Below are 27,517 nucleotides of genomic sequence, written 5' to 3'. Positions count from 1 at the left end.
GCTGATAAATGCATTTAGGAATTCAGGCAAGGGACCTTTTACTGCCAAACGCTCATAAAAACAACAAAAACTTTTTATTTATTCAAGCAATCAGTTGAAACTATGGTACAACCCAACAAAAAATTAAAAAAAAATCTAAAATAACTTCAAATTACAGGGTTATCCTAATTTTATTCTCGGCAGTGTACGAAGTGATTCATAAATAAGCAGTCAATATGCAACTATACGCTCAAAAGATTAAATTTTCTCCTGTGTGAGATACAGGACGTTAAATTAGAAAAAACTGGATAAATTTTGATTAATAAAACAGATTTCAATAAAATTTCAGTCCAGCCGTTTAATCATTTTCCATTTTTAGATTTCAGCAAACAACATATATTTATGAATTTTGAGTACTTTCATCAATATCGCTCTTATAATTCACTGATGTAAAGTTCAAATCTCCAAGAAAAAAGCTGTAGGTTATAAAATACCAAGGATGGAGGTGACAATCAGGATTTTTTCTCATAATTTATTGTTAGATATTCAATTGAATAAAACACTACATTTTATATATTATTTTTAATATTTAATAAACAAACAAAAACATTAAATTACGAATCTATCATTATGGAAACCTGTATTCCCCTGTTAGAAGCACTTGCCCTTCGGGCTTACCTGTACCACCAGGTCCTCCATAATGCCGTGTGTATTGACCTGCTAGGTCTACATTATAATTTTTTCCTTGAGCTATGCTATATTTCAATCCAGCAGCTCCATCAGTACCATAACCTGGAGTTCTATTAGCAGCGACAAAAGCTGTGGAGCCCGAAGGTTTATGGGAGTAATCCAATTCGCCTCTGTACGAGTCAGGTTTAAGTCCGTGTGAATTCCAAGCCTTTGATGCACCATATTCACCATCGACTTGGTGATGATCGTTACTCCAAAGCGTACCTTTTTGTCCTAACGAATAACCATTTTGATTTGCGCCCCATGTCAAGTCTCTGAAATGAAAATAATCACAAAGTCATTATAATGAATCTTCAATTAAATTGAAAATATACCTTTTTTGTCTTTCGAGTGGAATCACCAAATATTCTTGATCATTTTCATCTTGAATTATATCAATCGGCAGAGATGAAGCGGCTGCTATTATTGCTAAAACTAAAATAACGCTCTTCATCATTGAAAATTTCTTGACTTGACTTTGTCTCGAAATGTTTGGTACTGAATCTCAAGTCAGTAAATTTATATATATATACACACAAACTTGGACTGGTATTTTACTTTAGCTTGAGATTTCCTGTAGAAATGGTATTTTACATATTGGGAATTACTTATTTTCAACAATTTAATCACAGATAAAGTTTGTTTATGTTTATAAAAGAGTCAATGTGATAAAACATATTTGCTTAAAGAGTTCAACTGAGATTTTTGCTATTTATATTATTCTGGGTCGATTTTGGTGAAAAGTTATTTTGAAAAGAAAAACAAAAGTTACTACACTTTGTTATTCTGATGAGGAAGAATTACTCAACATCCGGTAATCTGAACGTGCTGGTTTTATTTGTTACGTAGGCACCCAAACAAGTTCAATAGGATTCAGATCAGGGTAATAAGGTGGCCACTTCAAATCATTTCAACCATGCCGCTGTGAAATTTTATCAACTTCATAACTAACAAATTAATTTCAAACATTGAAATACTTTTTCAACGTTACCACTTTTTTCATTACTCCTTTTAGAGATGAAGATATGGTCTCAAGCCGTTTTTGTAATTAATAAATTTCATCTCGCTATCAATTCGTCTAGCCATTTTAGGTTTTATCTGTGGCTAAATTTTTGTATACACCTTGTATACCGTGCCGGATAAAAAGTTATAAATGTCAAAAGGTCACGAAAATCAGTTTTTTACAAGCATCTCGCGATCTATTGTTCTGAGGACAATGGTGCTTATTAAAAAAATTGTTCCTAGTAAAATTATCTACAAAAAATCTCTTGCATTCCCGTTCTCCTCGTTTGCTAACCACCTACGAGGTAAAATACAAGGCGCGTTCTTTTAACATGGTTTCGCCCTGTAAGCACGATCCATGATATTCAATAAAAGGTTTTGTTATTGAAGAATAAATAATTTTTGATTGGAATTCAGTACAATACAAAAAAGCAAAAATAAACTTTGGTATAAATTTTTTTTTATTCATTGTCGATATTTTCAGTTTTTCTATCTATTACGCTAAAAAGTCGATTACGGCGAAAACGTGTCAAAAAATCTGAACTTGCTGTTGTTATTTCTAGCGTGTCGTGTAAGATGCACCAAAGCAAGATCAAAGGATTAAGATCAGGATGATATGGTGGCGACCTTAAGGTATTATTATTTTTTTTTTCAAATTTTATCAACTTCATAAGTTCTAAAACTCATCGTTTGCACTTTAAAGTATTTTAATACTCAAACATAAGCGTATCATGTAAGAATAAAAGATTTTTGTCACTTAACCTCTGTTTCATTATTTCTTCTCGAGATGAGGGTATGTGAGATTATTTACATTGTCAATAGTAATACAGTATGTATAAATAATGAAATTACTACTCGCCGATAGATGTTGTATGAATTTGGCTTTAAGCCAATCCCACAACTTGCTTTTTAACATTTAAAAATAAACGAATCATTTGGTATGAATCAATGTTTTGATCCCGCATTCATCTCGAACTGGTTTTAGTAGCCCTTCCTAACAGTTATCAGACCCAGCTATCAGTAGCTTGCGGTTAATTTTTATTTTGCGCCGTTCAACGTATGATTTTACTTCTAACTATCTACTACTGCCGAACTCCTAATCTTATTTTAAACTGAATTTGTTTTATATTCCTGATCTAATTTCTATTATGTATAATATGTATAATATTATTATACACATTTATATTTACAAATAAGCACTTGACTGCCCGAGCTCCACGGCATCATAATGATAATAAGCATGCTGTTTTTTTTTCTCTCTGCATTCCTATATTTATTATGGAAAATTCTCTCTAGAGCATCTCCAACTTGGATTTCGAAGCACATCGTGTCAGTTATTAGTCCATACTTTTTGATGAATGTGAAAATAATGAATTTAAGTTTCGTCCATGTAGATAATGTATCGAACTTCCTTAAGCAATTGTTTTTCGTAAAAACTTCGTCTTCAATCATCTAACTTTATGTCACTTTATCAGTAGCTTGTAGTTTATTTGTTTTGTATATTATAATAATTATGATTTTTTGCAAACTCTCATTACCACCGTCGATCCCCAAACCTTCCCTAACCATTTGGTGTAAGCGTTCAATTCTTCATAAATTAATATCATCGATATCTATCTACTTTTATACTTTAATATTATATAGAATTATAAAATGTGCACTCATAGCTCAGAACCAAATTGAAATTAAACAAAAGGTATTCACGAGGATGGTCTCAGAAGTACCTAGCCTGACCTAAAAATGGCGATAGTTACTTGAGAAAAACCACTGTATTAGAAAGTACATCTATCTATACAGCATATGTTTCAAGTTTGAAGACGTCACGTTGTTTGGTATTCGTTTGGCAGCAATCAATATCGAACGTCTTCAGTAAATTTATAATGATTTCCTCTGTGCAAAATCGTTAGTTAGTAATTTAATTTGTTTTCAAACTAAAAGTTAGGGTGCTCCACAGTCAAAAAAGGGTCAGCTTATTATTTTATTCAGGAAAAGAGTCCCTATGTCGACTCTCACTGTAAAATAACGTCTCACAAAGTGGAAAACATTCGAGACTATGCATAGAAGGAAACTGTTTAAAAGATGAAACAAAGTATAAAACATAGTAAAACGAGAAATCGTAATCTTTGGCGTATCTACGCACATTCAAGTACAGCCAGTCTTATTAGACTCAAGCTTTTACTTCTATAGCCCAAGTCTATAAGTAAAATACGAGAATGGTCCCAGAAGTACGTGGCCTGACCTAGAAATGGCGGTATTTGCTTGCTATAAAGCACATTTTTCAAGTACCACGTCATATAGTAACGACTTCAGAAATGTTGAAGAGAATCCACAAAGCAGTATTGGATAATCGTTTACTGGAAGTGCGCGAGCTAGCAGACATAGTAAGATTTCAAAAAGTGCTGTACATCGTACATTAACTGAAAATTTGGGCATGACAAAGCTGTTCTCGTGATGGGTGCCGCATTTGCTCACAATGGTACAAAAACAGCATCGTGAAGATGTTTCCATCTATGTTTATAGAAATGTGTTATGTTTATAGAAATTTTTATGCCGTTTCATAAATATGAATGAAACGTGAGTTAATCACTTCACATCTGAAACAAAAGAACAATCAAAACTATGGACTGAAAAGGGAGAACTGGCTCCAAAGAAGACAAAGACCGTTTCATCTGCAGGCAAGGTTATGCAAACTTATTGCAACATTCGAGCGAAGAGATTAAGCAAAAACGGCAGCATTTGGCTAACAAGAAAGTTGTTTCATCAAGACAATGCACCAGCTTGACGATTCTTAGTATAAAAAGGGTATTGAACTTATTGAACATGGCTGTGAAAAGTGTATGGAGCTAAAAAGAGATGGGGATAAAAAATAAATAAATTTTTTCAACAATTTTTGCCTTTCTTTTGTTGGATCAGAAACTTCTGGAACTATCTTCGTATACTTATATAAGAATTGTTACAACCGACGAATTTGAGATAGTCGCGAAATAATTCAGAAATTTTCATCAGCAGGTCGAATTTTAAGCCGTTTTCAAACTATACTGAGAAATTTCAAGTTAAAACGGACTTAATATTATTAGATATATGTCACTCACTGTAAAATTACTTCTCATAAAGTGGAAATCATTCGAAACTACGCATAAAAGGAAACTGTTTAAAAGCTGAAGTAAATCATAAAACATAGTAATCGATAGAAATCGTCATATTTGGCGGTTTACACACCTTCAAGTACAGCCAGTCTTATTTGGCATCGCAGTGGTCAATCAACAAGATGACGACTGCTGAAGACAATCTACAAAGTGGTTCTGGATGATTTCTGACTGAAAGTGTGCGAACTAACACTATGTAGGTATTAAAAAAGAGCAAAACGTTGCATATTAACTGAAAATTTTGAAATGAGAAAGCTGTGCGCAGGATAAGTGCCGTGTTCGCTCACAATGGAACAAAAATAGCGTCGTGGAGATGTTTCCATCGAGTGGTTGTTAATGCACAGAAGTAAAGCCGAATTTTGGCGCCGTTTCATAACCATGGATGAAACGTAGGTCCAGCACTTCACACCCGAAAAAAAATGAGCAATTAAAACAATGAACTGAAAAGGGAGAACCGGCTTCAAAGAAGGTAAAAAGCGTTCCATCTGCAGACAAAGTTATGGCGTCGGTTTTTTGGGATGTGCGTAGGATAATTTCATTGACTACCTTGAGAAAGGAAAAATTATCAACGGTTATTATTTTACGATCTTATTGCAACGTTTCAGCGAAGAAATTAAGTAAAAGCGGTCGCATTTGGATAAGAAAAAATTGTTGTTTTATTGAGACAATGCACCAGATTACACATCCGTTATTGTAAAGGTCAAAATTAATGTTCGCCATGAAAAAAACACTTTGAACAAGATTATCATAAATTCTAATTATTATTATAACAGCAAAACTGTAAACTGTAAGACATGTTCGAAGTGGGTACCTTCCAGAGTCTCGAAGGATATTACTTTGAACTTGGAAGAATATTCCAAGATTCTGTCTCATAGCGTTGCACTGGAAATTCATTCTATCGATCTTGTCGTTCCTTATGTTTACATGTGTTGCATATATCAAGCTTTTAAGTAGGTCCATATGTTTTTGATAATAACCAGCGAAACTTTATCCAATTTATCCAAAATGAGTTCCCTCATGTTATATGATATTCCTCACAATATTCGTAGAGACATGTGGTCATGTGGTTCATGTATGATAGAACCCCTCTCCAATTCCTAAATGATGTAAAAAAATCATAATAACATTTTTCCTAATAGGTGGATGGGTCGGGGAAGTCATTTTATATGGTCACCATGTTTCATTAAATTATTACAATAATTTAAATACAAAGGATTCAATCTTCTTGAGGGATCTCAAAAGCTTGGTATATGCAGCACCGGTAAACCCAAGGACCGAAATGATCGATAGAATAAACTTCCAGTGTGACGCTATGAGGCCGAAAGTTCAAAAATATATCCTCCGTAAACTCCGTTCTGTGATTCTTCGTCTTTACACAAATATCACACCTGCTTAATTTCATTTGACGTTTCACAAACTCCAGTTCGACTTGGAATTGGTTATTCCAAGTTTGCTCTGAATGTTTTTCGTTTCAATATCTTTCGTGATAGTGTATAATCTATAACACATATGGGCATTTTGGAAAAACCCAATTGAAAAAATATTACACTAAACTAAGTACTTATACTTAGCACTAGTACATATACTTATACTAGTACATATCTTTAAAAGAAAACACTTGTTTGTGCTTTTTATCTTATCCGGCACCGGATATGATATGAATAGACTATAAAAATGTGGAGTCATCAATAGATTAATGAATCCCATAGCCTACACAAGTTTCCTTGTGTTTCCTTAGTTTACTCACGGGAGTGACAGTGAGGCGGCAAACATCAAAACCTTCGATGTTTGCTGCCTCACTCTTTTATAATCACCGCTACTCGGCTTGCTCGATCAAATTCTTTGAAGTTTGCCGCCTCACGGGCTACACATCAATAGATTTTATTTATTGCTTCTCGATTATTCTAAACTAGTTTATTCCAGATTATTCCTTCATTTTATCTATATCAGCGGGTGGATGGACCGAAAGTTAGTTCAGTTCTATTTGAGCTACCGAGGTGATAACTCAGACAAGCGATATCCTAGCGTACGGCTAGAGCCGTCAACTTGCTTTGTGAATTTGTGTGCATCTTGAGTGGTTACTAACTATAGTTTGTTATTAAGTTTATTGAACGAAAAGTAAAAAAAAATAATGTCTGGTGGAAAGAAACGAAAAGTAGATACAGAGGGTCGCCAGTTTCAAGAAAAATGGACTGAAGAATTCTTTTTTATCTTGCACAATGGTAAGCCTATTTGTTTGCTTTGTAATGAATCCATTTCAGTAATGAAAGAATTCAATATAAAGAGGCATTACTCAACTAACCATGCTACACAGCACTCACTGACAGGACAATTAAGAACAGACAAAATCCAGAAGCTTAGAGCAAATATTGAAAAACAGCAACAAATGTTTCATAAACAAAGAACACAACTTGATAATGTTGTAAAAGTTAGTTTTATAGTTAGCTCAAAATTGGTTGGCAAAGGCATTAAAACCATTTGCCGAAGGAGAATTTATCAAGGAGTGTATGTTAGAAGTTTGCGGTGTTTTGTGTCCTGAAAAGAAAAATGAATTTGAAAAAATTAGTTTGTCAAGACGAACTGTTGTTCGACGTATAGAAATGATGGCTAATGATATAAAAACAACATTGACTGACTGTATGGCTGGTTTTGAATCATTTTCCATAGCATTAGACGAGAGCACCGATTTGTCTTACACAGCTCGACTAGCTATATTTATTCGAGGTATTGATAAGGAGTTCACTGTTACTGAGGAATTGCTAGCTTTACAGCCGCTAAAAGCAACCACTACAGGAGAGGATATTTTTAATGAAGTTCATAAGGTATTCACGAGTTTTGGCCTGCCATGGTCAAAATTAATTGGAGTATGCACTGATGGTCGGCTTACGAAAAGGTTTCATCGGAATTTTGAATGAAAAAGCAACAGAATTAAATGTGCAAAAAGATGATTTGATAGTCCATCATTGCATTATCCACCAACAGAACTTGTGTTCTAAGTTCATTCGACTCCACAATGTTATGAATGTGGTAGTAAAAACCATCAATTTTATTCGATCCCGAAAGCTTAACCATCGTCAGTTCAAGACGTTTTTGGATGGAATATCAGCTGAATATAACGACGTAACATATTATTGTGAAGTCAGATGGATGAGCAAAGGAAAAATGCTGAAACGGTTTTACGAGCTTAGAAATGAGATAGCAGACTTTATGAAAATAAAAGATAAGCCACTATCTGAATTGAGTGACCCAAAATGGATATGTGATTTAGCATTTCTGGTCGGTCTTACAGGCTATTTGAATGATTTAAATTTGAAACTTCAAAAACAAGGACAGTTAGTAAATGATTTGTACAGCCATTTGAAAGCGTTTCAGATCAAACTACGCTTGTGGGAGTCATAGATGCAGTCTGGTAACAGTTACCATTTCAACACGCTCTCTGCGTATGAAAATATTGCTTATGCTCAATATGCTGAAGAACTCAAGTTACTGTGGGAACAATTTTCGAACAGATTTAGCGACTTCAAAAACATGGAAGAATGTTTCAATTTATTTGCTACTCCTACAAAATGTAATGTACAAAATGCTCCAATACACTTACAAATGGAGTTAATCGAGATTCAAGAAAACTCACTCCTAAAATCCAAATTTGAAGACGTAGAGTTGTGCGATTTCTACAAAAAATACCTAGAAGAAGACAATTTTCCGCAGCTTAGAAAATTCGTAAGAAGATTGATTTGGATTAGTTTCCCAAATTCAAGCTCAAGTGTCTCATTGAATTCAGTGTATTTAACTTTTGTAGTTTGTAACAATTGCAAATGTAACTATTTAATTATAATGTTGTACCATTTTTTAAAATTTCATTTTGTTATTTTAATAAATACAATAATCACATTGTCAATATACACATACATGTCAATAATAAATACATAATACAATAACAACATTGTCGTATTATTTCATGTCTAATATCTATCGCAAAAAAATATTATCGCTACTTTAAAATGCACTAAGTACTTTTAAACGCGGCCCGAGAACGTTTTGCACGCTAAAGTTTGGCCCTCAGCATGTCAAAGGTTGCCCATACCTGATCTATAAGAAAGCATCTATGACATACTAAGCGATAAATTGTAGAATATGGAATTAACTCGTTCACTAATAGCATTTATAAAGGATCTTCATGTACTTGTCTTGGACACTCAAATATGTTTCAAATAATCCTCTAATACTGGCATGTAAATTTCTATGTCAAAACTCTCGACTAACGTCCTAACACTTTTTTTACTAGACGACGACAAACTAAACTAAGATCCGAAAAACAATTTATTTTAACATGCATTAAACGCAATGAGAACCAACAGAATATTTTTTTCTACGTCCGTTATAATATTGACGTTTTTTTTCATTCATTTGCAATAATAAAGAATGTAATTTCTGAATCGGTCAAAAAGTGTGAAAAAAGAAAAATACCATAGGGGCTCATTTTCTTACGCTTATTGATTTAAAAAATGTGTCGTAACGTGTCATTTTTTAACGCAATTATAAAATTGTTTTATCAAATTAGTGGGCTGTGAACGCTTTTTTCTCATGTCAAATCTCCTTCTTCACAAACTATCACACTTTTATTTCTTGATATCTGCTTAAAAAAATCCGTTTTGTGTCTAATTAAAGGGACTGTAGTATTATTATTAGTGATGAAGAGTAATAGTGAAGAAAGTTTAAACTGCACACCAGAAGATGTTGAATCGGCAACTGCAGCAATTATAAATCTTCTCCCTGAAAAATCCAGGGAACATTATTTAAAGAAATTAATTTTTTTATAGAGCGGCGTACTAATAAAGGCATAAACTGCTTCACAGGAAGAGTGTTACTAGCTTACATTGAAACTAAATCCAAAATGTGGAAGTCTTCAACACTTTGATCGACTCATTCAAAACTTAAAGACAACCTAATGGTAAATAACGATGTAGACATCAGTAAATACTCAAAACTCATTACATATTTGAAAAATAAATTAGTTGGCTATAGATCCAAAAAATCTAAAACATTTGCCCGTGAAGGAAGTAATAAGTTTCTGTTGCAAGCTCCAGACGATCATTATCTTATGTATAAGGTATGACAGCAAGGAATTTTAATGTAAGTTTAGATATTATTTGTAACATCTTTCAGGTTGCTTAAATATTTGGAATCGTAGGAGCTTTGCGGAGGGAGGAATTATATAAAATACCTGATAGACTGATAGACAATAGATTAAACTTCGTAAGCATTTATGAGAAATATAAAAACGAACGAACCACAAATGTCAAAACAGATCATTTCTTTTTGCAGTATAGAAACCGAAAATGCACACTCTGGCAACAATGTAATTATAATTGAACAGGACCTGACTCTTATCTCGCTCTAGGATTGATATCGCAGACTAATTAGCTTAGCTGTTTTTTAAATTTATCAATTTATATTTATTGTTTACCATAAATATTCAGACTTGCCTCTACTTTTTCACTTGTTTCTAATTTCAGAATCTCTTATTCACTTTGATTTTTCACTGTACCAAGCTTATCTTACTTTTTTTATGATTTATTTTTCACTGCAACTGCCGGTTATTTGAACTAAATCACAGGTGATAAATCAAGACTTATTCGCTCGAAGCGGTGTTGCCATCATTTAATATTACTATTACAAAATAAAAGTTTGGTCGAATTTTTTTAAGTCTACGGACGTATAAAAGATTTGTATGAAACTCCTGAGTAAAGTAACTTTTTTTCGCTCCTATTCGTGAAAAAAAGTTTTACTTTACTCACTAGTTGCATAAATAACTATTATTTAATGTAAATGATGGACGGGTTCCTTCCAATAATCAGAACGCACATGATCCTTCGCAACAATTTGATTTGTTTTCGGGACTAGTAAGAATATTTAAACTAGTGATATTCACTATTATTGTCGGGCAAATGGCAAACATTATGAATACTTCTTAAAAACTCTTCCCGGTTTATCAATTTTGCGTTCGGAATTTTTTTTATTATTCTTTTTACAGTATTCCAAGTAAGAATAGATTATGTATACCTAAATAAATATATAAAATTAATTTTTTTTGACTGCTGGAGCGAATGGAACGGACCTTGGACAGGTAGTAGAACGTGAGAAAGGCAGAAAAGAAATAGGAATATTCGTTACGTTATTAATGGAGGCATGATGTTACATCGTTGCAATTGAATGAAACCTTTAAAATGATGTGCAATCATTATATAAGCTGTGTGGAAAATAATTGTTATAGCAATTTCGTATAGAATTTATTGAAAATATTTCTTTGAAAATAGAGATAAATTTTATTGAATAATATTAATAATAATAATATATTATAAAAAAACTTTCTCAGAAACTACACTCTATAAAGGTTTGAAAGTGTACTGAAAAGCTCGTGCCTTACAAGAATGGTATGTATAACCGCAGAAGTTGGTAATAAGAGTTGAGAAAAAAAATTTGAATGTTTTATAACAATACCAAACTCTATACTGATCTCAAATTATCAGCAAAAACCATCACCCTCAATGAATCTAAATAGTTAATAATAATAAAAACAAAATATTAAAACTAAATACAAAAATAGCAAACCAAAACTGTCCAAAGTCGAAACCAAAGGAAATATTTCATTCAAAGCAAATAATGGGGCTTCTTTGAAATAATCAGTCAAATGTTTTTAACTAAACGTAGCTGTTCACAGGAAACACTTTGGTTCAGTGCTGTCATGCAATAGTTATTTGTATGCCAAGGACTGAAAATGCTACTTTGTTGGACTCGTCCAACAAAGTAGTATTTCAGCCGCGGCGTATACAACATTTTTAAACGACGCATAAGAATGTAACAAGAATTCTATTATATTTTCTCTGGTTAAAGTTTTTTCGCAGTGTACCCTTTGTTTTGTTTCTTTCAGGAAATTGATGAGTTTTGGATATTTGTTGATGTGAACATCTTGTTTTATTGCGAGTAAGTAGAACTTTTCCAGATTTTATATTTTTCTGAAAAATAAGCGAGCACTACGTTTTCCGTTGGATTTTTCGCCTTTTTCTGATGACACTACTTTATAAAGAGCTCATACTGTTTTTCGTACCTTGCACGAGATTTATCCGGCAACGTGTAGCGTGGATTCGACTAACTCTTCATCGCAGATGTTTTCTTTTTCATCATCATTCATTGTAATTCATTAATTTAAACAAAACTTTTGATAAAACAAATAATTTCAGAAAATTAAAAGTTTAAGGTTATACAAAATCATCGGAGTAAAACTGTTAACTGTCTACATTGAATTGACTAGAGTCACATTTAAGGAAGTTAAAGCTATTTACTCCAGAGCGTCCCGAAAGTGTTTTGCAGTACGGAACTGTTACTTTAACTACATGGAATACTCAAAACGCAACATATAAATGAATACAGAACGAACAACTTTCAGATGGTGTCGTCTAAAAATGGGTATTATAAGCTCTTCTTAAAAACTTGATTCGGGATATCATCTTAAGCCGAGTATATTTAGAAGTATAGCCAGTAGGTTTTGAAATAAAGCAGTGTTGCCAATTCAAAGTTTTGAACCTATAAAAACATCTTGCTCATTTGGTCATGTTAACCCCAAAAATCTGCCAGGAAATTGTGAGCCTATAAAAACATCTTGCTCATTTGGTCATGTTAACCCCAAAAATCTGCCAGGAAATTGCCTGAAAAACCCCCAAACGCCATAAGACCTTTCAACCATAAAAAAAATCCTAATCGAAATCCTGGCAACTAAAATAATGAATACTACCCCCACTTCCCGCGTATATATATTGCGCTTTTACCTAAAAGTACCTCCCACTGAAGTATGAAGTTCTATGGACTTCACAATAGGGACCGTTAATTGCCAAGGTTTATCCAAGAAGCGTCATCTATTGAAGCATCTATTAAGCCAAAATATTCAAATTTTAACTATCACTGACATCCTCTCCAAATTATCTTCAAGGTAATTACCTCAACTGGCTACACTACTTTATACTTGGACAGGAATTTCTACTGTCACGGCAACGAACTTCTCGTCCGAAACGGACTCCTCTCGTCATCCCACCCACTTTCTACAGAACCTGGATTGCAAAACGAGAAAAGCACCGACCATCCACTCTCTTTAGAGCTATCATAATGGGTGACTTCAATTCTCCCATATCCATCAGATGAAACCTTACCACACACAATCACAACTCACACTTCGGTGTTGCAGATTTTCTACCTGTAACCAGCCAAATGGTGGACGATAGGGAATAATGCAGCCGCAGCTGTACGCGCCCACTTCTCATTTAAAACAAACAAACAGCTTTTCCTCCTTTCTAGCCAGGACAGCAAACACACGAATTTCACAACCACAGCCCTGCAGGCGAACAGCTCCCATCTCAGGGCCAACTCCAACAAAATGATTATTAATTATTGCGATATGTACGCCAATACATGCTTTGATTGCGTGGATTTAAAATTTAAGTAAACAAAATATTTCTGTAATTACTGTCATTTGCACATGTTTATATTTATATATATATATATATATATATATATATATATATATATATATATATATATATATATATATATATATATATATATCAAATTTCGACCAAAAAGTATTTTTTAAGATACTGATCAAAAATAATCACAACAAACCTGTTTAATAGCTGGTGTAGTACATTCTTCTAGCTCGATGGATTTATTCATTGCCATTGTTGAATTCGAAGTTCGGCTTAAATAAAAAAAGATATTAGTAAACAGAAATTTTCCGAAAAAATTAGACTTAATAATACTGATCCAATAATAAAAATTACTACAGATCTGGATTTCGTAGATTTGATATACAAATATAAACGAAACCTTTAAAGTACTTATTGATCCCATGTATGCTATTCATGTACAAAATGAAAAAATCAAAATTTACAAATTTTCTTCAAGAACGGTATGTTTTATCAAAAATATAGCTCCCAAAGAAAAATTGTAGATCATGAAATTATATACCCAAATGTTTCTTATGTGCTTCTGCACGATCTAGGTTAATTAAATTAAGGGCTTTAAATCTAGGTTCTCGGTTGTCTACTTCGGGACAAGCTTATTCTACAAGATATACGAATAGAAAAACTTAATGGCATCAAGTATATCATGTAGGACAAGCTTATCTCGAAGTAGACAACCGAGAACCTAGATATACGGCCCCATACCTATACCAAAGGCAAACTACTCAAAAACTAAGATAATATCATATCCACCAATATCTCTTACCAATGTACTGAGTAAAATAATGGAAGAAATTAGGAAGGCACAAACATTTAAATAAAAAACAAACACGGTTTCTATCAAAACAGGTCAATATCATGGAGCTGGGATCAAAAATCCGTGAATCTTTTGCAAATAAACAGAATTGACTTACAGTATTCATCGATATCATAAAAATCTTCGACCAGCCTGACGCCATAACATAATCAAAACTTTCCATTCGTAGGGCAACTCTAAGGATCTCTTATTAGTACAACACTTTTTCTGATTTCTATATTAGACCATCTGGTTAGAACATCTACTCGATTCCGAAGCACATTAAAGAAATTTGTCGATTATATCAGATTTCTTAGAATTTTTTTGAGAAGAACATACCATATGTCAAGCAATCCTGCCAAAATGCTATAAACCTTATAAAAACACTCTGGCGATCTGTTCATACGGGTATCCTGTGGCAAAATTAGGATTTAAAATTTATATTATAAAAAAAAATACACAACATATAAATTTCTAGTTTTTATAAATATAAGGTAGACATATGCGGGTTTTATTTTTTTAAAATTACATCGTTCAAATGCTGACCGTTAAGTCGGACACATTCTTGGAACCTGGCTCCGGTATTTCTTGCCACTCGCTGGAGAAGTGCCGCCGAGATGCCATTGACTTTGCGAACGATATTTTCCTTCAGTTGAGATTTTGTCAGAGAAAAAAATTTATAGGGAAAAGATCCGAGGACCTGGGTGGCCAAGGGAAGAAATCACGAAGCAGCGTCATGGTCTCCCTAACAGTGTGTGGCGTGGCGCCATCCTGCTGAAGCCATGTCTGTGAAGTGAAGCCGAGATGTTCTCTCAATGTTGAAAATAAATAATTGTTAAGCATACGCCTATAAGCAACAGTGTCTACGGAAATTGTTTGCCCTTGAAGATTTTCAAAAAAAAATAGGCTCCAGTTATTTCCCTGCTTGACAACGCACACCAAACCGTCACTTTGGGACTGTGAAGTGGCTGTTAATGTTTTAAGCGGTGGTTTTGTCTTTTAGAGGACCAATAACGACAATTTTGTTTGTTTACATTTCATCACTCCAAAAGATAATGTTCACTGAGTGAAATCGCTCCAACATTGTCTCAAAGAAATTTTTACCCGGATTGTTATCATTAGGTTTAAGCCCTTGCACAATTTGAATTCCAAATGAATAAAATTTAAGATCCTCCTTCAATATTTCAACTATAGTTTTTGGAATCCCCAAGACAGCCGCTCTCTTGTGAAAAGACTCGATTGCAAACGCACGTTGTTCACCCGTTCACTGCAACATCGCGACTAAATAACCTGCTCGCTCAACGATAGACTACAGCTCTATAGTGAATGTGACTTCGAAGAAAACGACTCTAAACCAATTTAAAACCATTCAAAACACGGCACTAGGAATAGCAATAAGAGAATTCCATATTAGTCCAATAAAAATACTGCAGTCGAGAGCTTCCTCTTCATTTTCCACAAAAATACCTTGTCGCTTTATATAAATTATCTATCAGTACAAACCAGTGAAAACCAGTCTAATCTAACATACTGCACAATCGGCTTCATGCGATAAACTCCAAAAAAGCTCGTCGTATTATCCTTTCCAACAAAATTGAAACTCGCTCCATAGTCGATCAATATCACTACAACCTACATTTTACTATTCAAATTGAGCAAATTTGAAATTGCCAATAGCTCCATTAGAGAAAAGTTTTAACTAGACTTGATAAGTTTCGCATATACCGATGTATCCAAAACTACTGACGACGTAAGCGCAGCGGTGAACACACAAAGTAGCATACTACAATTAAAGTCACCCGAAACACCATTGTCTGCATTGGAGAACTACAGGGTGGGCCAGAAAGGTGTACGATTTTACAAACTCTCTTGAAATTGGACGTTATGAGAGGGAGCTGCGTGGGTGGTGGGGATGAGTTGTTCTGCATTATTACAAAAATGGTGATTTGTTTCGATGTGAGTTTGGATTACATGATATAAATCAGTGTTTGAGGGAAAGTGCGATAGTTTTTTCCAAAATTTTTATATTTTCTTTGTTGGGCAAGGTACTTCTGGGACTATCTTTGTTTTAAAAATTTATCGTCCCAAGTTCAATTATTAAATTTCCCTCTAACTGAAATCTCTCCAGGCGCTCCACAATTAGGATTTAAAATGTTTAAACTTGCGCAAAAAATTTTATATTTATCCGTCTCCGACCAATAAAGGTGAAGCGTCCAAAAATATGATAAATACTGCATTGAATTCGGACAGAAAAGTATGAAATGAATTACATGAAGACATACTAAAAAACAATTACAAAATAATGATAAATAGAATGGCTCTCTGAATACATCAAATAACAGTATAAAAATTTGGCGTGGTTTATAGAAATCTTATTACCTCATAGTTAAAAATTCAGGTAGAGATCAGAATTTGAGATAGAGATCATTCTTAAGTTGCACAAGGATTTCTGAAAGGTTGTTAGAGGCTTCTTTGGAATTGCAATCTACAGATTCGTTTCTAGTGATTTGAGTATGCAATAAAAGCGAGATGAAAGAGATTATTCTAACACAAGCAAAGAGTACATAATTTGTGCTTACATTAAGACAGTAGGAAACTCAAGATGCCCGTTTTTAAGGCATTCATCAACACCATGAGATGTACAATGAGCTGTACCATTCTGTCCTACCTCGTTCTTTTCGGGTCGCAATGTTCGTACAAATCTCTTATATCTCAGTCTAACTGTTGTTCTTCGATAACCGAATAACTCGCCGAATTGGCTTCGGTTGTTTTGGCGCTGACCATTTCAGCGTAAGCCAGATCGGTGCCACATATTTGCATTAAAAACTTTTTAAGTTTGTTGAAAAACCTAGTCTAACCTTAATAAACTTTAACTGCTTAAAGCACATATGGGCAACTACCGGCCCGCGGGCCGGATCCGGCCCCGTGTAAGATATGATCCGGCCCCGTGTAAGATATGATCCGGCCCGCGAGACATTTTGGAAAAACTCAATTAAAAAAATATTACACTAAACTAAGTTCTTATACTTAGTACTAGTACATATACTTATACTAGTACATATCTTTAAAAGAAAACACTTGTTTGTGCTTTTTATCTTATCCGGCACCGACTATAAAAATGTGGAGTCATCAATAGATTAATGAATCCCATAGCCTACACAAGTTTCCTTGTGTTTCCTTAGTTTACTCACGGAAGTGACAGTGAGGCAGCAAACATCAAAACCTTCGATGTTTGCTGCCTCACTCTTTGATAATCACCGCTACTCGGCTTGCTCGATCAAATTCTTTGAAGTTTGCTGCCTCACGGGCTACACATCAATAGATTTTATTTATTGCTTCTCGATTATTCTAAACTAGTTTATTCCAGATTATTCCTTCATTTTATCTATATAAGCGGGTGGATGGACCGAAAGTTAGTTCAGTTCTATTTGAGCTACCGAGGTAATAACTCAGACAAGCGATATCCTAGCGAACGGCTAGAGCCGTCAACTTGCTTTGTGAATTTGTGTGCATCTTGAGTGGTTACTAACTATAAATTGTTATTAAGTTTATTGAACGAAAAGTAAAAAAAAATGATGTCTGGTGGAAAGAAACGAAAAGTAGATACAGAGGGTCGCCAGTTTCAAGAAAAATGGACTGAAGAATTCTTTTTTATCTTGCACAATGGTAAGCCTATTTGTTTGCTTTGTAATGAATCCATTTCAGTAATGAAAGAATTCAATATAAAGAGGCATTACTCAACTAACCATGCTACACAGCACTCACTGACAGGACAATTAAGAACAGACAAAATCCAGAAGCTTAGAGCAAATATTGAAAAACAGCAACAATTGATAATGTTGTGAAAGTTAGTTTTATAGTTAGCTCAAAATTGGTTGGCAAAGGCATTAAAACCATTTGCCGAAGGAGAATTTATCAAGGAGTGTATGTTAGAAGTTTGCGGTGTTTTGTGTCCTGAAAAGAAAAATGAATTTGAAAAAATTAGTTTGTCAAGACGAACTGTTGTTCGACGTATAGAAATGATGGCTAATGATATAAAAACAACATTGACTGACTGTATGGCTGGTTTTGAATCATTTTCGATAGCATTAGACGAGAGCACCGATTTGTCTTACACAGCTCGACTGGCTATATTTATTCGAGGTATTGATAAGGAGTTCACTGTTACTGAGGAATTGCTAGCTTTACAGCCGCTAAAAGCAACCACTACAGGAGAGGATATTTTTAATGAAGTTCATAAGGTATTCACGAGTTTTGGCCTGCCATGGTCAAAATTAATTGGAGTATGCACTGATGGTCGGCTTACGAAAAGGTTTCATCGGAATTTTGAATGAAAAAGCAACAGAATTAAATGTGCAAAAAGATGATTTGATAGTCCTTCATTGCATTATCCACCAACAGAACTTGTGTTCTAAGTTCATTCGACTCCACAATGTTATGAATGTGGTAGTAAAAACCATCAGTTTTATTCGATCCCGAAAGCTTAACCATCGTCAGTTCAAGACGTTTTTGGATGGAATATCAGCTGAATATAACGACGTAACATATTATTGTGAAGTCAGATGGATGAGCAAAGGAAAAATGTTGAAACGGTTTTACGAGCTTAGAAATGAGATAGCAGACTTTATGAAAATAAAAGATAAGCCACTATCTGAATTGAGTGACCCAAAATGGATATGTGATTTAGCATTTCTGGTCGGTCTTACAGGCTATTTGAATGATTTAAATTTGAAACTTCAAAAACAAGGACAGTTAGTAAATGATTTGTACAGCCATTTGAAAGCGTTTCAGATCAAACTACGCTTGTGGGAGTCATAGATGCAGTCTGGTAACAGTTACCATTTCAACACGCTCTCTGCGTATGAAAATATTGCTTATGCTCAATATGCTGAAGAACTCAAGTTACTGTCGGAACAATTTTCGAACAGATTTAGCGACTTCAAAAACATGGAAGAATGTTTCAATTTATTTGTTACTCCTACAAAATGTAATGTACAAAATGCTCCAATACACTTACAAATGGAGTTAATCGAGATTCAAGAAAACTCACTCCTAAAATCCTAATTTGAAGACGTAGAGTTGTGCGATTTCTACAAAAAATACCTAGAAGAAGACAATTTTCCGCAGCTTAGAAAATTCGCAAGAAGATTGATTTCTGCGTTTGGCAGTACTTATAAATGCGAACAGTTCTTTTCATTGATGAAAGTTAATAAATCAACATATCGTACAAGACTAACTGACGATAATTTGGAAAATTCTTTACGTCTTTGTATCAGTGGAATTCATCCAAATATCGATGGATTAGTTTCCCAAATTCAAGCTCAAGTGTCTCATTGATTTCAGTGTATTTAACTTTTGTAGTTTGTAACAATTGCAAATGTAACTATTTAATTATAATATTGTACCATTTTTTAAAATTTCATTTTGTTATTTTAATAAATACAATTATCACATTGTCAATATACACATACATGTCAATAATATATACATAATACAATAATAACATGCACTAAGTACTTTTAAACGCGGCCCGCGAACGATATGCACGCTAAAGTTTGGCCCTCAGCATGTCAAAGGTTGCCCATACCTGGCTTAAAGACTCTTTCAAATTATAAAAAATCTATCCTTGATATATTTAATATATAAATTGAAATCATTTTTTGCACAGGAAATACGGATTTTCACTGAAAGAGCTGCGTCAAAATGAAAAATGGGAAGAAGAGAGTATTGGTTGAAAAAACGTCGCCATGATGAAATAAAGAATCGGATTCAAATGGAGCATTTCAAAAATTTCGTGAACTTATTTGGTTCAATTTAACATATACACAATTTACTTACTTGATACCTCCGGCGCCGATACTCTCATGAACGTGATCGATAAGTTTAGACACCATCATCTCAAATGCTTCCGGTGATTTAGTAGCATTAGGTGCTGCTGTGTTTCCAATCGCACCGTGTCCCGAATGACCGTGTAATATGTTTATTATATGATCATGAGCTGCAGTACTTGGCGCGGTCACTTGCTCTTTTCCTAACGAGCTGTGCTCAGCATGGGCTTGTAATACACCCAAAACGTGACTATGGGCTTTATCACTTTCTGTGCTACTTGTCTCTTTGCCTGTTGAACTATGACTTGTATGCGTATGAAGCATATTTAAAACATGTTGATGAGCAGACGTATCTGTTTCTTTGTCTGTAACGTCGCTGTTTGGTCCACTATATCTATCAGATACTACTTGAATTATGGAGTAGATGAGGAAAAAAACTGATATATGCAGGTACCTGTGCCGACTAGTTCGTTTCATTATCCTGAAATCAAATGAATTGTATAAGAATATTTCTTAAATGAATATATCCGAATTATTTCAATATATTGGTAAGAAAAAAGAAGTCAAAAGTAGTCTGACAATTTCAGATTGAAAATAGCGGAATAGAAGGATGAAAGTTCAACAATTTTCTCCAAAAATTTCACACCAAACGGTAGCAATTTTTCTACTTGATTCTTGTATCCATTACAACATTGTATTAACTTGAAACACAATGTATTTTTATCAAAAATTTGCACAGATGAAACTCAGATGATCGATTCTTGCAAAATCTCGCAATTGCAACATTATCTGCTATTTTCAACCAACTTCCAAAAGAAAGAAGGTTCTCAAAGAGACTATACGTTTTTCTGAATATATGTTGGAATTTGAGTCTGGTACTCAACAATTCATTGATTGTATCCGGACCATATGAAGGACAGAGAGATAGAATCTTCCGCGCGCTTCGAGTCTAGACTAGAACTTTTCTCAACCACATAAAACCAGTGCGTCGGCGCGACGTTAGTCAGCTGAGTCGAGTAATCGAAGCGATACGGTTGGAGAAGGATTTTAATTGTACTGATTACAAGTAGTTATATTGAAGGTATTTTGTTTGTTTGTGTCGTATGTGTACAATATCCATAATTGTTGTGTCGAGTTCCATAATTGTTACGATTTTGGCAAAATGTCACAAAAACGTGAAGTTGATAGGGAGTGAAGAGTTTTTCAGTCTAAATGGGAAATTGCATATTTTTTCATAGAATGGCAAGGTAACCACTGTGTTTGATATGTAATGGAACAATTGCTGTTTGTAAGGACATAAGTCAAAATTCGATTGTAATACTGAAAAAATAAGAATCGACACATGGTCATCTTTAAAATATAAACTTCAAGGTCAACTATTGATATTTACTGGAGCAAATACAGAGAGCGAAGATGCCATGAAATCAACTTTATTTTTATTTTTTCTCAAAATTTGGTTCTTCAACTGAAGGAGAAAATTAAGGAATTTACAAACTTTTCACTGGCTATTGACGAGAGAACTGATACTGTTGATACAGCTCAACTTGCTGTTTGTATACGAGGCATTAATTGTAACTTTGAAATAACTGAAAAACTATTAAAGTGCGCTCCATTGATAGGTACAACAACAGCAAATATACTTAGCAGAGCAACTACGGATGGCGCTCCTGCCATGGCAAAAATTCTGGTATTTCACTATATAATTTTTGAGGAATCATTAGCATCCAAACATTTAAAAATGGTCCATGTCATGCAACCTATAATTAAAATTGTAAATTTTATAAAGAGCAAATGACTAAATCACAAGATTTGGGCGAAAACTTTTCTGATGTCCCTTATTTTACCGAAGTTCGTTGGCTCAGTCGAGGTATAGTTTTAGAAAAATTTTTTGCAATACCTGACCCAATTCAAGCTTTTATTTTAGGAAAAGGCAAACTAATTGATTATGAAAATGACTGGTGGGTTGATTGTGCCTTTTTGGTAGATATGAATAAACACTTGACTAATCTGAATATAAAGTTACAGGGTAAAAATCTGATTGTCACTCAATCAAATAACAAATCAAAGAATTTGTTATGCTTGTGTCGCCAATCCATAAATTTTTGCTAGGTAATTTCGTACCTTTCTTTGGATTTTAGGGGTAACAAATTATGTGTGGCAGCATGAGCTTTTTCTAAAATCTCCGGTGGAGCTCTCATAATTTCATCACTTTCACTACTATGAGACATATTCGTAGATAAAGTTGTGAAAATCTTCGGATATAATCATATTTTGTTCAAGAAATTGACAATATAAATAACATGACGCTTATTTTCATAGCATGTTACTTAAGAAAACGTGAGTCATTTGTATGTGAAATTGTATAATGTGCTGCCTACATTTAGGGGCATCATTATTTCAATCCTAAATATATCTCGCTAATGCTAAAAGTTTTTATGTTTTTTAATTGACTAAATTTGTGTAAATAGGCCAAACGAAGTCTTACGTAAATAAAAATTTTATTGCAATTTAATTAAACCAAGAAGTTTAAGTTTCCTTCTCAACACGCACGTGTATGTTATGAGATCTCATTACGTGCATGTTATTGTTAAATGTCATTTACATTTAACAGACATTGGCGTAGAAAAATTTTTCTTCACCAAAATAACACTTGCATCGAAAATTTGTATTCTCATCAATCCGCCCTCGTATATGATGTTTGTATTGAATGTGAATAAATGCAAAATAATCAGTTTATGGCATAGAAAATGAACAAAGTTTTTGAAATGAATAGGAACTATCTAATATACAAGTTTTGTGAACATATGATCTGAAATATAACCGCAACGAAGGCAATAATCGCAACGCCCTAAAAAATCAATTGAGAATTTTCGGCGACTGTTTCGCAAGTCATTTAGATTTGATTCATTCCAAAGAATTCAATGGAAGTCTTTGCAAAAAATTCGATCGAAGTGCTTAATTATATTAATTGAAGTACTTCAAATCAATATTTGGAATAAATAAATAGATACAGAACTAAATTAATGTAGGAGGTACATTCAGTAATAATAAGTTTCTCTATTTAAAAAATTTACTCTTATAAAAACATATTTATTGACATAATGTATAGCAATGTTTCAGCTTATGACATATGTCCTCAATTCTTCATGGTTGCCAAAATGTACCTCGAAGAATGAGAATTTTTAAGGTTTAAGGATCAAACAAATCCCAGTCAAATTCCGTTAAAGCAGATGCTGTGCGAAGGGCCGTATCTGAACGAGCATTCCATACTTCTTGTTTTAAATGTCACGTAGCAATTTTCGAATTGTTTTTCTCAATCGTTTATGTATGCAAGAACTTTATCATCAACTGAACCTAACAAAATAAGAAACGGAGCATTTTGAATCACTGATACCAAGCTTCTGGAACGATGCAAAACTTGTCCAACTAGAATTTGATTAATTATTTTGAAAAATATTCAGAAATGCCACAAGTAATTACGTTTCTAGTAAAGGCGATGTGATTTGGACATATGATTTGATTCCAGAAACAAAAATACCTTTGAATTCTCAAAATACTGTGGGCATGATATAATTTGCCAAAAAATACAGTCTGCTTTCGACATAACATGGCGGAGACTAATGCGATTTCAGACAAATGAAGACGGCAGAGTCAACTGTTTTGTTTTTATTATTTTTTATTATTTAGAATAATTGGACCCACTGGACGAAGTATATAGAGTTTAAATGAGTTTATGTTAAAAAAATGTTATTTTCACAGCAAAGTAATTTTTTTATGAAAAATCACTTCCTACGAACCGCTCTCGTACATTAAAATACTGATACATAATTATAAATTACTCGAATAAAAAGTGAATTTACGTATTGAGAGTGTACAAATACCTCAAATTAACTCGAGTTAATTTCCTCATTATCTTGTTTATTATTATATACACTTAAGTATGTTATTCAAATTCAAAATTCTGTGAAATCGGCTTAAGCTTCAAATTATATCTCTCGGGACCTAATCGAGATTGAAGCGATAGCGTAGTAACATTACAAATATTGAATTGAACTTATAATCCCTTCAGATTCGATGTGGTAATAGTGCCAAGGTAAGAAAAAACAATGCAATTAGCATCTCTTTCCCTATACCTCAACTTCTACTTATCTATTTCGAGTGTTCGAGTATATTATCCATATTCGACGTGGTAAAAATTATCAATTATCCTTAATACAGATTTGTGCGAAAGACTTGAATTAAATTATTACTCTCAAACCAGTAATTCAAAAAACATCAAATAATTATTTCTTCTTCGCCTGGGGCATACAAAATTTATTCGTAGTTCCGTCATACGAGTAGAACGTGATGGCTGTATGTCGAAAGACAAAAGGCCAATACAGAAGAGAAGAGTAGAACGTGAAGAAAAAACAATAAGTGATGTATGCAGTGTAAACACTACAGTGAAACATATCTTTAGTTGTAGCTGATGCTGTGAGCTCAATTTGACTAAAATCAAATCATTTGCAAAAGGAAATCTATCATCATTTGGCTATATCCAGTTTTCATTTTCTAAACAACAGTAAACGGGATTCGTATTACATTCCTAACATATAGATCATGATCGAGTTAGACCGGTATTAGTTTCCGATCTTGAGTTTCGTCTTTATATTGTGAAATCTATTGATTCCATCTGAATATAAGTATTGGCATTTTTTTAACACGTTTATATTAGCTTCACGTGCATGTGGGTTTGACAGTTTATCTGTTTGTTGGTTTGCAATTTGGACTAAGAACAAGTGACTTATTTAATGAAATTTTTTTCCACATGGACTTCGAACCTCCGATCTCCGTCAAGGAAATCAAACATTTCGACAACTTTATCAATTACACCGTTACGGCTCGATACAAGTTTCGACGAGATGTAGGCATATAAGCAGCGAAGGTTGGTATCATATAAATATATATAGTTTGAAAAAACTCTGTCATAGCATAAGAAGATGAAAAAAAAATATAATTAAAAAAAATAAAAAATACGAATCTAAAGCACATCATACTAAAATGTTGAGAATAATTTTTATTGAAATTAGCTTAGAACAATAATGAAAGGAATCTAGTAATATAGTAAAAAAAATATGTATTTCTCGTACATTTAGCGCCAGACGCTTTTTCACACTAGTATTTTTCATTTATTACTATCATGAGTTTATATATAGTTTGATAGGATCTAAAATCGCATTTTTCAGTTTTTTCAAACTATATTTATTCCATGTCCATTTCTATTCTGTTTGATTATACACACGAAAAACGTCGATAAGTACCACTTCAAGATTTACTATTTTATTATCCTCACTTATTTGACCATCCAAATCAATGATTTCATTCACTATCCATCAAACACTACAGTGATTACAACTAACATTAAAGTTGAGAGAACCGAGTTTCATCTAGTTCAAATGCCGGCCGGTCTCCTTTAATCAATATCTATGAGACCTAAAATATACAAGAGACAGAAACGGCATTGCCAGATTTGCTCACCGAGTCTATCAGATAATTTACTATACCAAGCTATACAAACTCATAATATGTTATGATAAAAAACCATTTATTATGTTAATTCGAATAATATCCTATCAATATGTTATGGTATGAATACCAAAAATTGTTTATTTTTGTCTGTTTAAAATAAACATGATGAGATTTAGTTCCTTTGATGGCAAACATTGACCATTGGCGTCAATAGGTTGTTAAAGAAGCTCTTTCAGATTGTATCAATAACCGGCATACAATTTGAGTACAAGCTCGTGGTCGAGGTTGTCATGAAGATTAGATAAATCGTGATGGAAGATTATGCAGCAGGGATTTTAATAATGGAATGAGGAACAAGAATAAAATACAGTAAATTTCAGTTAAAAATATTTTATATTCTAACCAATTGCAAGTGTGCATTAATATGTTGTGTGGAATTTAAAGAATTACGGTTTTTCAACCATGAAAATTTTTTTCTACCGGGCCGCGCCTGCCTTCTATCTTCCCTTTCATGATCAGCTGCAACAAGGCATATTTTTGATTTCTAAAAATGTGGCCAAAGTAGGAGGCTTTCCTTCTCTTTACAATGGTTAATTGCTCTCGTTCTCTGTTCAATCGTCTTAACACCTCGTCGTTGGTCACTCGATCCGTCCATGGTATTTTAAGGATCCGTCTAAAGAGCCACACCTCAAAAGCCTCCACCTTACGCATGCTCGAGACCTTCAAAGTCCAGCTCTCAACACCATAAAGTTGGGGTGTTGGCATAGTGTTGTAGAGGTAGAACCTTTTACCAAGATTGGTTGCGTCGCAACTAACGGCTTTGCCGGAAGTTGGTCGGCGGTAACTGGTCCTTACAAGACCAATTTTCACTTGTTGGCTCCTCGCGCCACACCTCGGACAACTGTATCGACCCACAGGCGCAACCAAGTGAGGATAGTCAGAAATGACAAACCTATTACCGAATTATTACCGGTATAAGTAGCCAACAGCTTCGGGTTGAGGAGCTGACAAGAGCAAGGACACCTCCTTGTCCTAGGAAGGAGAAATCTTTCCCAAAGGCGGATGAAACTGCATAAAAGTTCAACGGCATGGGAATGCAGAAGGCAATGAGAAATCACTGCATTAAAGATTCTTATAAATATCCCTAGTAAATTATCATGAAGAAATTTCCGATTAATACTCTTAATAAAGGCGTCAGGAGTTGGAATATGTACTGTGACTACCTTTTCATTTACCTGAAATATCTCAGTCCCGCGTTGGCGCATCCTTATCTCATCGGATTAAAAATGGTCACGAGCTTTAGCGCACCCCGAGAACTACTAGACTGATTGAGCCAAATTTATGCACAGGAGGAATTTGAGATTATATTTTTATTATCATTGTTTCGGTTAAAAATAATACCCTACCTAACGCGATGCTTTTTCCCACAGAGAAAGCTATAAAACATCAAAAATGGTCAAGTCAAAAGCACATTTGACTTAGCAAAAAGTCGCATAGAGCTGAAAATTGGCAGAGACGTTGAATACATAATTATAAATGAAATTTCAAAAATCCTCTACGATCCTACTTCTGCAAACAACTTTATTTAAGATTAAAGTACAAAATTGAGGTTTTTTTACATTTTTCTAGAAAACGGTAAGTATTATCGTAAAAATAGGTTAGACAAAAGTTGTAGATCATATAATTTTCTATAGAAGACGTTGAATCAGTTTTTATCTTACGACTCACCATCCGTGAGATTAGAAAATTCATATTTTACATAATACGCACACATTTTCAATAAGGTAATGCATTTTTTTAACGTGGTTTCCTCAAAAGATATACTCCACGATCTATTGTAATAAAGACGTATCCTATTGATTGAAAGAATGGTAATATTGCTAATGATCAAATTGGAATAGGTTGTTTACTTCTACATGTTATTATATTAAATAATTGTCTAATTCTACTTCGACAATTATTTCTTCGTCCTCATTTTCTTCTTCTTGCAGAATTTCTGATCGCTGTTCTAAGAGG

The 27,517-nt window shown here is 33.8% G+C and overlaps 2 protein-coding genes across 2 annotated transcripts in view; both read right to left on the bottom strand.

Moving 5' to 3' along the window:
* The window catches only part of LOC130894908 (probable sodium/potassium/calcium exchanger CG1090), a 121,699-nt gene that overhangs the window by 54,361 nt on the left and 39,821 nt on the right, over nt 1–27,517 (bottom strand). Inside the window, exons 2-3 of the mRNA XM_057801942.1 lie at nt 20,004–20,474; nt 13,530–13,605 (exon numbers count right to left, since the gene is read on the bottom strand). Coding sequence (XP_057657925.1) covers nt 13,530–13,605; nt 20,004–20,470 — 543 coding nt within the window. The 5' untranslated portion in view covers nt 20,471–20,474. The remainder of the gene's footprint in view (nt 1–13,529; nt 13,606–20,003; nt 20,475–27,517) is intronic.
* LOC130894909 (uncharacterized) lies at nt 547–1,321 on the bottom strand. The gene is made up of 2 exons (XM_057801943.1): nt 1,044–1,321; nt 547–983 (listed from the first exon to the last, which is right to left on the bottom strand). Exons 1-2 carry the CDS (start codon nt 1,163–1,165, stop codon nt 608–610), a joined length of 498 nt encoding a protein of 165 aa, XP_057657926.1. The 5' UTR covers nt 1,166–1,321; the 3' UTR covers nt 547–607.

This window comes from Diorhabda carinulata, chromosome 6 (assembly GCF_026250575.1).
Source record: "Diorhabda carinulata isolate Delta chromosome 6, icDioCari1.1, whole genome shotgun sequence".
Classification (NCBI taxonomy): Eukaryota; Metazoa; Arthropoda; class Insecta; order Coleoptera; family Chrysomelidae; genus Diorhabda; species Diorhabda carinulata.
The sequence above is the reverse complement of the archived record's forward strand: the minus strand, read 5'-3'. Positions and strand labels throughout refer to the sequence as shown.

What these genes read in the sequence shown, in the direction of transcription:
- LOC130894909 (XM_057801943.1), bottom strand. Translation starts at nt 1,165, where the DNA reads ATGATGAAGAGCGTTATTTTAGTTTTAGCAATAATAGCAGCCGCTTCA. An exon ending in CCACTCGAAAGACAAAAAAG is followed by an intron (nt 984 to 1,043) that starts GTATATTTTCAA and finishes TTTTCATTTCAG; the next exon opens with AGACTTGACATGGGGCGCAA.